Source organism: Octopus sinensis, linkage group LG18 (assembly GCF_006345805.1).
Source record: "Octopus sinensis linkage group LG18, ASM634580v1, whole genome shotgun sequence".
Taxonomy (NCBI): domain Eukaryota; kingdom Metazoa; phylum Mollusca; class Cephalopoda; order Octopoda; family Octopodidae; genus Octopus; species Octopus sinensis.
In genome coordinates, this window is record NC_043014.1 from 39,647,141 (window position 1) to 39,661,569 (window position 14,429).

General features: G+C 36.2%; 1 protein-coding gene across 4 annotated transcripts in view; it reads right to left on the reverse strand.

The window, feature by feature from the left end:
• Positions 1–10,417: 10,417 nt before the first annotated feature.
• The window catches only part of LOC115221301 (histone-lysine N-methyltransferase 2A), a 64,053-nt gene continuing 60,041 nt past the window's right edge, over positions 10,418–14,429 (reverse strand). For all 4 annotated transcript variants that reach the window (XM_029791458.2, XM_029791460.2, XM_029791461.2 and 1 more), the window contains one exon: positions 10,418–14,234. In XM_029791458.2, the coding sequence (XP_029647318.1) occupies positions 14,129–14,234 (106 nt within the window). In that variant the 3' untranslated portion in view covers positions 10,418–14,128. The remainder of the gene's footprint in view (positions 14,235–14,429) is intronic.

Here is a 14,429-nt window from a genome sequence, read left to right on the forward strand (position 1 = left end):
ATATATACTAGCAGTATCGCCCGGCGTTGCTCGGGTTTGTAAGGGAAATAACTATATAAGCATTTTTAGAGAGTTATAGCCAAAAAATAGCAAAAAAATGCATTAAAAATGGAAAAAAAATTATGGTAATTTTTTTTTAAATCGTTGACTCATCGTAGACATTTTTAGAGAGTTACTTCCCTTATATAATAGCGAAAAAATGCATTAAAATGGAAAAAAATGATGGTAATTTTATTTTTAAATCGTAGACTCATCGTAGACGTGGGCTAATACCCAGAAGGGCTCGATATGAATCACGACTATAAGATACCCGCTTTTGGTTAAACTGCACCGCAAAATGTGGGAGTAGTTAGGAATCTAAATCGTAGGAGACAGACACACAACTTCACTTTTATATATAAAGATATGAAATACAAAATGGAACAAGAACGCAAAACATCCAGACAGTTAGGTGATACAAAAAAGGGACAACAAAACATCCAGATACATGATACAAAGAAAACAAGGACGGGACATTCGGCGTTTTCTCTCATATATATATAAAACGCATGGCTCAGTAGTTAGAGTGTCGGGCTCACAGCCATGAGGTAATGAGTTCGATTCCCGGACTGGGTTGTGTGTTGAGCTCTTGAGCAAGACACTTTATTTCATGCTGCTCTAGTTCGCTCAGCTGTAAAAATGAGATGTGACATCACTGGTGCCAAGCTGTATCGGCCTTTGCCTTATCCCCTGGGTAACATCAGCGGCGTAGAGATGGGAAGCTGGTATGTATAGGCAACTGCTGGTCTTCCATAAACAACCTTGCTGAGACTTGTGCCTTGGAGGGGAACTTTCTACGTGCAATCCCATGGTCATTCATGACCGCGAAAGGGATCTCTTTTATTCTTTCTAATTATGGCATAAGACCAGTAATTTAAAGGTAAGTAGGAAGTCGATTACATCGACCCCACTCCTCACCTAGTATTTAGTGTATCGATTCCGAAAGGATGAAAAGCAGACAACATCAGCGGTATTTGAACACAGAATGTGAAGAGCCGGAAGAAATGCCACTAATCGTTTTGTCCGGTGCAGTAACTAGTCTGTCACCTCGTCGTCTTTACTTAAGCAAAAATATGTTAATTTTTTTATTTCTTTATTGCCCACAGGGGGATAAACACAGAGGAGACAAACAAGGACAGACAAAGGGATTAAGTCGATTACATCGACTCCAGTGCGTAACTGGTAGCTGGCAGAAACGTTAGCACGCCGGGCGAAATGCGTAGCCGTATTTCGTCTGCTGTTACGTTCTGAGTTCAAATTCCGCCGAGGTCGACTTTGCCTTTCATCCTTTCGGGGTCGATAAATTAAGTACCAGTTACGCACTGGAGTCGATGTAATCGACTTGATACCTATGTCTGTCCTTGTTTGTCACCTCTATGGTTAGCCCCTTGTGCGTAATAAAGAAAAAGTACTTATTTAATCGACCCCGAAAGGATGAAAGGCAAAGTTGACCTCGGCAGCATTTGAACTCAGAACGTAACGGCAGACGAAATTCTGCTAAGCATTTTCCCCCGCGTGCTAACGATTCCGCTAGCTCGAAGTTTAGAAAAAAAAATCTAGTTACGTTAAGTGAGACACTACTTCAGAAAAAAAAAATGAACTCGATCTATTTAAGTTTGAAAACAAAAACAATCAAGCATTATTTAAGACAATCACCAATAACCATCCTTTCTTGTCTACTAAAATAATTTACCGAAACAAAATTACCCGATGTGTCGATCTTGTTTATCGCTTTTTTTTTTACACCTTTTTAACGATAGCGTACAATTTGAGGGATATTTGACGACTATTTCTTGAGAACGCATTAAATTCGTCTCTTTGGCTCGTTTTCGCAATCTTGTTAACCATTGGTAATTAATTATGGCCGCATACCACGTGGGAATGTTGCAGAATCACCTTTATTTATTTATGTATTTTTGCACATTTGATATTAAAAATTGCATTTACATTTACTTAAGTTATGAAAAACCGCGAAAAGCAGAATCTGTGGAGCTGCAGACAATATGCCTTGTAGAGTTACGTCCCTTGACATCTTGAATTTAGTACAGACAATATTGAAAAGGATAAACTGGCTACGTGCTCCAAGGCAACCTCTCCTGTTTCAGGTCCTAGGTACGTCAGTCCCAACCAGGGTTACCTGAGAGTTGGGAACCATTCGAACCCAACCTTAAAAAAAAAAAAAATAGAAAACTCAGTAACGTAACTAGAAATGGTCAAATGCCAACATTGTTTACTAAACTTAATACAGGCAACGTTGTGCGGTTCAGAAGGTCGCTTTGCAACCACATGGTTTTAAGTTCAGGCCCAATGTGCAGCACTTTGGACAAGTGTGTTCTATTATTGGGCTGGGCTCCGACCAATGCCTTGTCGATGTATTTGATAAGCTGAAACTGTAACAGTGTGGAAGATGTGTGTGTGTGAGGGAGAGAGACTAGCGTAGCTAGAGTGTGCCGCCCCCGGGACCTCACAAAAATATACATATTGCCTACAGCAGACCCAGAAGTGGTATCAACACCATAAAAGTGCTACCTGGAGCGGACCGCCCCTGCCGTCCCCTTCAAGCTACGTTAGTGTGGTGTGTGTGTGTATGTCTGTTCTTTCATTGCTTGACAACTGGTGTTGGTTTGTTTACGCCCCATCCCGTAACGTAGCGGTTCCGCAAAAGTACCAGACTTTAAAAATAAGTACCGGAGTCGATTTGATTGACTAAATCTTTCGAGGCGCAGCTCTAGTATGTTGGCTGTCCAATGACTGAAACAGAAGATTATAGCTAAAATCAAAACTTTGCAATACTACAAATAAGAATTTATTAAAAAAAAATACTATTGCGACAAAGTCAACTTCATCCTATATTACAATGGCTTAAATAATATCGATGTCTTCTTTATGAGTTTACGAGTTGTGATGTCTATACCTTGATATCACTACAACTGTAACGATTGTCTAATTTCAAAGTTTCCAATATTCTGTCGGTTACGTACAAATCTTTGCAACAAATTAAACAAACATTGAGATGCATCCCGACTATCTATTATATAAAAGTACTAACGATACATTCCTCTGGTGCAAAAAGAACTATCTGTCACGCTGTAGAAAGTGGATGATAAAAGTGTATGTACAAGAGAGTGAGAGGCGGGGTCCAGATGAACACTACTGGGATCTTTTCGGTTTGAATGGCAGTTTTTTCTAGCGGTGTCATATGAAATTGTAACCCATAATTATGACCCTAGTATCGATCTATTGCATTTCAATCTATTTTAGGGTTAGGGTTAGTTAGGGTTAGGATTAGGGGGGGGGGAGTATCTTTTTTTCTTCACAAATGTAAATAAACTCAATCTGTTTCTTAAACGAGGGACATATTCATACAGCACAGAATGTTTTCACCTCAATAGACGTCATTGATTGGTTGAAATTGCAGAAATTGAAGAAAAAACAACAACAAATATCTTACAAACAATAGAATTTTCTCAATAAAGCCGAGAGAAAATGATGTTTTATAAACACATTCTACCATATACGAAGTTTAAAAGTTTTTAGTTACCTAGAAATTATGTTAAAAACTGCCGTTCAAACCGAAAAGATCCCACTACTGTTGCGTTCGAATATATACATACTGATATAATTATACTATTGCCACACACACATATACATGCAGACAAAACCTAGCTGTGCGTAGGAGTGAGAATATGTGTATATGAGTGCACACCAAATAGCATTCCTATAACAAACGACGAAGTTGAAACAAAGAGAATGAGAATTGTTAATCAAGAAAGAAGACAAAATAAGAAAGATGATAATAAGCAAGAATCTAATCGCAGAAGCTAGAATGAGAAAACTGAATGGAAAAGGAAACATGAGCGAAGAGAGTGGACAAGATTTCTTAGAAATAAATCACAGGATTATGGAGGAAATGACAGGATTATTACTGAGTGAGGTGTTTAATGGCTGACAGTATGACATAAAATGGGTTGCAGTATTTTCACGAGTTCTTTTAGTATGTAAATGTTTATACATACATACATTTAACTCTGTGTGTGTGTATGTGTGTGTATGTGTGTATAAAGAGTAAAAGGGCAAGGCGCATGGCTCAGTAGTTAGAGCGTCGGGATCACAATCATGAGGTAGTGAGTTTAATTCCCAGACCGGACTCTGTTTTGTTCTTGAGCAAGACACTTTATTTCACGTTGCTCCAGTTCACTCAGCTGTAGAAATGAGTTGCGACGTCACAGATGCCAAGCTGTATCAGCCTTTGCCTTTCCCTTGTATAACATTGGTAGCATGGGAAGAGAAGGCTGGTGTGCATGGGCGACTGCTGGTCCTCCATAAACAACCTTGCCCGGACTTGTGCCTCAGGGGGCAACTTTCTAGGTGCAATCCCATGGTCATTCATGGCCGAAGGTGGTCTTTCTATATACATAAACACAATTGTTGCTGATGCCACTAAGCTGAGCAATTCTGTCTCAAGACGTCGAAACTACCTGAATTCTTAATGAGACAGCTGTTGAAGGGTAAATTTTCGTTGAGTATTTTTCCTTTTCATTTTTACCGTTACGTATTTTCGTTTGTGCCCATACTTTATATTTTTGACTGCCGACGCACACAGCCACACCTTTTCACGTTTGGCTTTGTACTAAATGCTGTGAAACTCGTCTGTTCTTTGTTTTTCTCCTTATCTACAACGTTGTCTCTACATATCTCCTATTCCCTCCTTGCCACTTTCTGCTTCCGTTATAATCATTGATCACTCTTTTACCTTCCGGTTCATAAAGCGAACAAACTTATTCTTCGATGCTATGTTATTTGCTGAAACACATCGTTCAAGTATTTGTGAATTTTCATTGCTTTGTACTGTTCACCTTTAATGTTCATCATAATTAACTAATGTTACATTTTTATCGAAGATGTTTTATGAGTGCACACGTTCTGAGTTCAAATTCCGCGAAGGTTGATTTTGGCTTTCATTCTTTTAAGGTTGATAAATTGAATACCAGTGAAACACTGGGTCGATGTTATCAACTGGCCCCTCCCCCAAAATTCCAGGTCTTGTACCTATAGTAGAAAGGATTATTATTATCATTATCATAATTATTATCATTATTATAATTATTATTATCATTATCATAATTATTATTTTTATTATAATTATTATCATTATTATAATTATTATTATAATTATTATCATTATCATTATTATTATAATTATTATAATTATAATTATCATTATTATAATTATTATTATAATTATTATCATTATCGTTATTATAATTATTATCATTATCATAATTATTATTATAATTATTATTATCATTATCATAATCATTATTATAATTATCATAATTATTATTATCATTATTATTATCATAATTATTATTATTATAATTATTATCATTATCATAATTATTATTATTATTAATATTATTATTATTATCATTATCAAAATTATAATTATTATTATAATTATTATTATTATCATTATTACGGCGAGCTGGCAGAATCGTTAGTGCGCTGGATGAAATGCTTAACAGTATTTCGCCTGCCGCTACTGTTCCGAGTTCAAATTCCACCGGTGTTGACTTGGCTTTTTATCCTTTTGGGTCGATAAATTAAGTACCAGTGAAACACTAGGGTCAATGTAATCAGCTTGTCCCCTCCCCACAAATTTGAGACCTTGTGCCTTTAGTAGAAAGGATTATTATTATTATCATCAGAATCAGTGTTAGAAAAATATCTCAAAGAATTTATTCCAGTACGTTCTGAGTTCAAATCCTGCTGAGGTCAACTTTGCCTTTCGTCCTTTCAGGATCAGTTAAAATACCATGTAATAGATTTAATCTCCACCATTTTACACACAACAAACAAAACAGTGCCATTTTATATTTACGTTCTGAGTTCAAATTCTGCCAAGGTCAAGTTTACCTTTCATCCTTTCGGGGTCAATAAAATAAATCCCAGTCAATATTTTATTTCTTTATTGCCCACAAGGAGACAAACAAGGACAAATGGATTCAGCCAATTACATCGACCCCAATGCGTAACTGGTACTCATTTAATCGACCCCAAAAGGATGAAAGGCAATGTTGATCTCGAGTTCAAATTCCGCCGAGGTTGACTTTACCTTTCATCCTTTCGGGGTCGATAAATTAAGTACCAGTTACACACTGGAGTCGATGTAATACCTTTGTCTGTCCTTGTTTGCTTCCTCTATGTTTAGCCCCCTGTAAGCAATAAAACAATAAAATATTGACTGGGATTTATTTTATTAACCCCAAAAGGATTAAAGACAAACTCGACCTTGGCAGAATTTGAACTCAGAACGTAAATATAAAATGACACTATTTTTGTCTGGTGTGTTTTATGGTTGGTCAATGAAATCAAAACCTCCCACCCTCACAAGCCATTCAAAAATTTGCTGGTCCTGTGCCTAAATTTTAAACTATTATCAGTCCCATTAAGGACTACTAAGCTATTAATACTTTATTGCATTGACTGTATGGATGAAAAGCAGTCTTATACTGGATGGAGACCAATTCAGTCAACAAGCCTGCCCCACTACATCCCAAAATTTCTGCCTAACCTAGAAACATTATTTCTGCCAAGGTCATTGCAGTTGGTGTAATTGACTAACTCACTTTTATGTTCAAATCCCTCCTGCTGAGGTCAACTTTGCCTTCTAGGTCAATAAGATAAAAGAACTGCCATCAATGGTATCAAATATACCTCTTCTTATAATAATGAAATTATTGTATACAGTGCTCAGGTGCACCACAACTTGTCAGAGAGTGCATATAAAGTACATGCAGTAATATATAAATTTCTGGGAAGTGAACAGTGTATGAGTCAGATACATGCTTGTGTGTGTATGGAGGGGAGAAAATCAAGTGTAGTGTTGGCGAATCTCAGGAAGCATGGAAGTTTTGAAGGATGCAGTGCTCCGACAACTAACAACTGATGCCGGCAGTTTGTTCCATGCTTCAGCAACTCTCAGCGTGAAAAAAATGTTTCCTTCTTAAATTGCTAGCCTTGTCCCTAAATCAGAAACTGTAATTTTCTGGCAAAATCATTGGAGTATTAGGAAAATAATTACCTTGTGGTATTTCTTTCGACTCTTTACACTAACATTGTTACGATTCAAATTGAAATCATGTTTGCCTTCCATCTTTTTTTTGGATCCATGAAATAAATTACTAACAAGAACAAGCTTCAGCTTGATATTACCAACTAGAATTCTTCCCTTCGAAATCGCTGGCCTTGGACTTAATTCAGAAAATGATTAGTGGCATTTCTTCTGTCTTTTAAGTGCTGAGTTCAAATTCTGCTGAGGTTGACTTTGTCTTTCTTTCGTCCTTTCAGGGTCGATAAAATAAGTAACAGTTGAGCACTGGGGTTGATGTAATCAACTAACCCCCTTGTCCAGAATTGCTGGCCTTGTAAGTAAGGCGGCGAGTTGGCAGAAATGTTAGCGGTATTTCATCTGCCGCTACATTCTGAGTTCAAATTCCGCAGAGGTCGACTTTGCCTGTCATCCTTTCGGGGTCGATTAAATAAGTACCAGTTATGCACTGAGGACGATATAATCGACTTAATCCGTATGTCTGTCCCCTGTGTGTAGCCCCTTGTGGGCAGTAAAGAAATAAGAATTGCTGGCCTTGTGCCACGTTTTGAAATCATTATCATTATTATTATTATTATTAAGGTGGCGAGCTGGCAGAATTGTTAGCATGCTAGGCAAAATGCTTAGCAGCATCTCATCCATCTTTATGTTCTGAGTTCAAATTCTGCTGAAGTTAGCTTTCCCTTTCAGGGTCTGTAAATTAAGTATCAGTGAAACACTGGGATCAATTACATCGACTAGTCCCCACACCCCAAATTTCAGGTCTTGTGCTTATAGTAGAAAGGATTATTATTATTATTATTATTATTATTATTGAGTGAGAGAGCAGTGCATGCCATCAAAGTGACACTGGGGTAAAATATACGAAGCCCGGTATAACCATCAAGACTACCCGTCTGATAAGGGTACACCGGGCACATGCATCACAACCATATGTGCGCGACATGGTGATCTCATAACAAGATAAACAGCGCATGACCTTGCAGGTAGAGCCCAGTTAAAATTTTCTTCTGATCGAGTAATCCATCCCGCTCAAAAGGTCCCCGAATAAGGGTTGTTTAAGGATGTTGAACAAAACACTCGTTTCCAGAGGTGAATTATTCAAACCCCAAAGAATCCCTCTCAATACATGGCTATGATGCTCCCCCACTACTTCTGCTCGTGATCAGAGATGCACATATCGTCAGCCACTAAGGGACATGCTCAACTGGTTATGGTCAAGCAACTGACAAGCAAATCTGTGGTATTGGGCAGAATATTTGCTGTAGCCCATCTTTTATACCAAGACAAAACAATGTACATGATAACACTTCCAATCAGTGAAGATCAGAAGCCACGAGAGCCACTGCCTGGTACTGCATCAGGGCATTTATTATTACTATTATTATTATTATTATTATTATAAAGGTGAGCTGGCAGAATTGTTAGTGCACCAAAATGCCTAGCAGTTCTTTCAGATTTACATTTTGAGTTCAACTTTGCCTTCATTCCTTTTGCAGTCAATAAAATAAGTGCTAGTGGAGCACTAGCCCCTTCCCACAAAATTTCAGGTCTTATGCCTACAGTAGAAAAAATTGTTATTTTCATGTTAAAAAAAATTCTTTTACTGATGAAAAAAATAAATAAAATACCTGCCTTTTTCTGAGTAAATTTCTCTTCCCTTTAATCAAAACAAGAGTACTGCAGCAAGCCTATAAATATGCTGCAAAGACGACTTAAATCAATCGTCTACTCATTTCGGTCATTTGACTGCGGCCATGCTGGAGCGCCGTCTTTAGTCGAGCAAATTGACCCGAGGACTTATTCTTTGTAAGCCTAGTACTTATTCTAATCAGTCTCTTTTGCCGAACCGCTAAGTTACAGGGACATAAACACACCAGCATCGGTTGTCAAGCGATGTTGGGGGAACAAACAGACACACAAATATATACGACGGACTTCTTTCAGTTTCCGCCTACCAAATCCACCCACAAGGCTTTGGTCAGCCCGAGGCTATAGTAGAAGACACTTGCCCTAAGTGCCATGCAGTGGGACTGAACCCGGAACCATGTGGTTGGTAAGCAAGCTACTTACCACACAGTCACTACTACTTCACAACAAAACTTGGCAGTAAATTCATCTTTAAATCAAAAGAAAATGTAGATGTTACATCTGGCAATAAAAAGAAATATAAATACAAAACAAAATAAAAAAGAATTATCAGCAGTAAAGTTTACTGAGGAAATGAAAACTAATGAAATTATGTACGTTTATCCCAAATGAAGTCTATTCCATATTGGAAAATTAAAAAAAAAAAAAGCACCATCCGAACGTGGCCGATGCCAGCGCCGCCTTGACTGTCTTCTGTGCCGGTGGCACATTAAAAGCACCAACTGATCGTGGCCGATGCCAGACTCCCCTGGCACCTAAAACGGTGGTACGTAAAAAGCACCCACTACATTCGCGGAGTGGTTGGCATTAGGAAGGGCATCCAGCTGTAGAAACACTGCCAGATCAGACTAGAGCCTGGTGCAGCCTCCTGGCTCCCCAGACCCCAGTTGAACCGTCCAACCCATGCTAGCATGGAAAACGGACATTAAACGATGATGATGATGATCTGTATACTGATGGGTTCAGTGGCTTTTCTGCAACTCTTGGCAAAGTTAGTTTTATTCAATAATCCCTGATTTTCATTTATCCCCCCTTTTTTTTCCCGTAACCCTTGTCTTGAGATCATGTGATGACTGTAAAATAAATATGTGTGAACAGATGTTACCTATTTCTTTATTGCCCACAAGGGGCTAAACATAGAGGGGACAAACAAGTACAGACAAAGGGATTAAGTCGATTACATCGACCCCAGTGTGTAACTGGTACTTAATTTATCGACCCCGAAAGAATGAAAGGCAAAGTCGACCTCGGCGGAATTTGAACTCGAGGTCGACATTGTGTGAACAGATGTTACCTTGCTTAGAAACAGGTGAGGGCTGGCGACAGGAAGGGCATACAGTTGTAGAAAACCTACCTCAACAGATTCCATCTGACCCATGCAAGCATGGAAACATGGATGTTAAATGATGATGATGATATTGGAGATGACGTCATTTTATAGAAACCTTTGTCATGCTTTAAGGAAATCATAATTCCTTAAGACATATACAGTGAATGATTGCAACATACTTTCGTAAAAATTCTTTGATTTCACACAAACCTTCCTCTTAATTACATTTGTAAGAAAACCAAAAGTCTTTAACAATGTCAGTAAGAAAGGAAAGAAGGAAAACAACAAAGAAAAATGTTCATTTATTATGGATGTAACTTTTTGTCAATTATGGTGATAATTTTATAGGAAGATACAATAAAGCATTATTGGTAATAGGGTATAAAGCAAAGCTCACACAAACTAGTTAGTGTAGTCTGAGGTCTTTCACGTTTCTTCTTTTATATTAAAAACTATTCCAATCTGTATGTTCTTCATATCAATGCCAGATGCCCTATTTCTACAAAACAGCCTTCTTTTTCCCAACATAGAAAATTTATTTCTGACAGAGTTTGAACAAGCTTTATCCACTAGGCCAACCTCATATGACTGAAGACCCTCTAGAGAAATATACATACACAATTAATGAACTTCATGATTAAAAAAATTAAATAGCGTGACATAATGTAGTGAAACAATGAAGGGACAAAGATGATTGGATGCAAATGAATGACTCATGTTCCAAATTATATACCCATGAACTTCAATTAACTTCTGACATATGCCAGTGGTATTAGAAGATCAGAACATAAAACTCTGTACTAAATAAAATGCCTTTAGATTTGTTCATTTACGTGGTTTTAAATCTCACCAGGATCAAACTTTGTTTACCAACCTTCTGCGAAATGATTAAATGCACTTTAATACCTCTTCCTCACAATCTCGTGGGATTGCATCAGTGTAACAAATGACTGACACATAGTTTTAAGAGTTCCACCGAGCAAGAAAAATAAGCAAATTTGTTATTCAAACTCCAAAAGGACACACATTTTCTCTGCACATAAAACATAAAGAGTGTTGTTTGGACTATTTTGGCTCTATCATGGCATGATTGTCACGCCTGCTAATAAAAAAAAAATGCCTTTCTTTAACAAAATATAAATCTTTGTTATTCTACGAGACAGGAAGCATCAGAGTAATGTGATGACCCTCAGAACCAATAGTTCTCAACTGGGGTCCAATATTTTTTTAGGGAGGGTCCACAATAGTCTTTTGATGGCTCCTGAAAAATTTTGCTTTAAATGTATGTATTGCAAGAAACAGCTAGGTTTCTTTCTCTAATGTTTTACATAGTTCAACCTACAGTAATTACTGGGAATTTTGAAGAAAAGTTTTCAATAAAACTAGTTTTTATACATTGAATGGCTATGGGGATCCACGAAATTAAAATAATAATCGAAAGGGTTCATAGATAAAAAATGGGTGAAAACCCCCTGATCATGAGTATAAGCTTTATCTCTATATTCTGTAGATTATATAATTTATCTCACAAATTGCTTGACTAACAAGTTCTAGTACTGTTTTATAGCTGAAAATTGTAGCAATAAGAAAAGGACATTCAGATGCAAATATGATTAATTGCTCTAATACTATGAAAATATCAGAAACTGTAAAATAAAGAAAATAAACCATTCCACCCATTTATTGAGAAGTGGATGCAAAATAATCATAATCATAAAAAATTAGGTATTTAGTTGCCTTCCTTTAAAGATACGAAACATGCCTAACCTAAATCTTAATGCAGAGCTTTGCAGCATATCTTAACCAAATAGTCATTGCATCTTATAATCAACTGCATGTGCAAGCAGTAGCTTAGCCTGGAAATCAATGAAATGCACTGGTAACAAAGGAATGTGGTGAATCTAAGGTACATAGGTCAGGAATATCAGGTAATGTACATGGAAGGGAGGCAACTGTGTTTACGCCAAGCTCAACTGAGAATAGGTAATGACAGACAAGATTAAAATTGCACTTTCGTTTTTATTGTACTTTTAATAAAGATTTAATCTTATATATATATTAATATATATATATATATATTAATATACATATATATATATATTAACATATATATTTATTCTCTTCTTTTTTTTTTTAATATAGCCATGTTTACATTCTTCCTTAAGTTTGCTTCATTATTCCACGAAACGTACGGAATTAATGGTTTTGTCAGGACATGTGGTATAGTACAAAGTGAGGCTAAGATAGGAGAGAAACATCAGTCACTGAAAGGAATGTTTTATAGGAATGTCAAGTGCTTTTTTTTTACTAACGAAACAAAAGTGAGCAATGAAGAGTAGACAAATATTTACAAAATCATACACTATATGAGATCAATGCCCCCTCAACCAATAGAGCGAGTTAATGGCAAAGAAAGAGAGAGAGAGAGATAAGGGAGAGAGAGAGAGAGAGAATGGGGAGGGTTAACTGTTAACATTCTTCACAAAAATGAAAATTAAAATGTAAAAAAATGAAATTAAAAAAAAAAAAAACACATTTTGCCAGCAAATGATTATTACTAGGGTGGAGATGGAGGAGGCAATATAGCAGTCAGGTTTTTTTTCAAGAGAGGCACCAACTGCCTAACTCCAAGTTTTAAAAATAAAAAAATAAACTTTAACAGCTATCATGATTAATCACCTCATTCCATAAGTGCTTTATCAGTGATGGATATAAAACGGTGTTTCTCAGAATTACCAAAATCAACATCTATAGAACAAGATAAATTACAACATATGAATAACAACAATATATATATATATATATATATATGTATATGTATGTATATACGTATATTTATATATATTCATTTTAGGCACTATGGCAAATCTGTGACATAAAAACTAAGATCAGAGACTAAACATAATGAGTGTGCATGTTTCTTCATTAATGTGTAGGCGTGTGTTTATATATGTGTGTGTGTGTGTGTGTGCAATTGTAATTGTTTGATATTTTATTATACAAGTACAAAATATGTAGATCCCTATCTTTGATGAATAAAAAATATGTTTTCTTCTATGTGGGGGGGTTGTGTGTGAAACGTTTTAAATAGATTTTACACATTAGTCAAAAAACGTAATTTTTTTTTTCTTCTTCTTTATAAGAATAACAGGTAAGAATGAGTGAAGGTAGGATCGAAATTGTGAGAACTGGGAGGGGGCTTCTATATAGCTTAAAAAGAAAAACTGTGCTGGTAATACGAATGTCTGATGTGAAGATCAACAAAGTGGTTTTTTTTCTCTAATTACAGCAACATGATCTTCGTAGATTGGAGGTGAAAAGATAAGACCAAAGTTAAGTATTACAATATAATTTATCAGAAAATAGAACAAAGAAACAAAGACAATATTACCAACATGAAAGGAGACTTTTTTTTTTTTTTTGGTTAAATCTTTCTCAAAAAGACTTATATTTCTAAAGAATAATTCTACAATTTTTCTTCATTGTAATAATCAAGTTTTATAGTTATGAACATTTATTCAAATCTCGCACACATATGTACATTATATACACGCAACGTATGTACATACATACACACACACATATACTCAAAGGGAAAAAAAAAAAAAATGAGTCCCTGGTGAAATCTGATAATAAATAACGTCAGTAAGTAAGAACCGTTTTTGTTATTGGTATTTTTTGTTTTTGTAGTTTTCGCCATAACTGAAGAAAAATTGTAGAAATTGCCAAAAGAAAACTGGTCTGTTTGACAGAATCAGTTTTTCAAAAGATTCTATTTATAGTAGATTATTTACTTTGAAGAGTGACAAAGCTTTGGTCCATAGAGATTTCCCATCAGGCCAAAACTGGGAGGCCAAAAAATGTGTTTCTTGAAATTTCTCCTTTCTCACCTATCAGCATTGAGTTCAAGAGAGAAAAAAAAAATAATGTAAGCAGAATTGGTGATGGCAGTGGGCGACAGGTATAAGCTAGCTCATCTAGTTGAACAGCAACACATTTCAGTTTAAGTATTTCCTACAACGCCTAGAGCCACAGGTGCAGGCAATTTTGATATCTTCTATGGGGAATTTGTAGTCGTAAGTTAACTCTTCGCCTCGCTTGATGCTGGAAAAAAAAAAGCAGAAGTTGTATAACACAATTTAATCCTTTGGTGTTCAGATTATTCAATCAAACAATGCCTATTGATTCCCATTAATTTGAATTAATCATGCATTATCTCATATCTTCAAGATCTTGATGGTGTAATTACCTAATGTAGAATAACATTGTAGGGTAGGTGTGAGAGCCCGGATCTGGTCA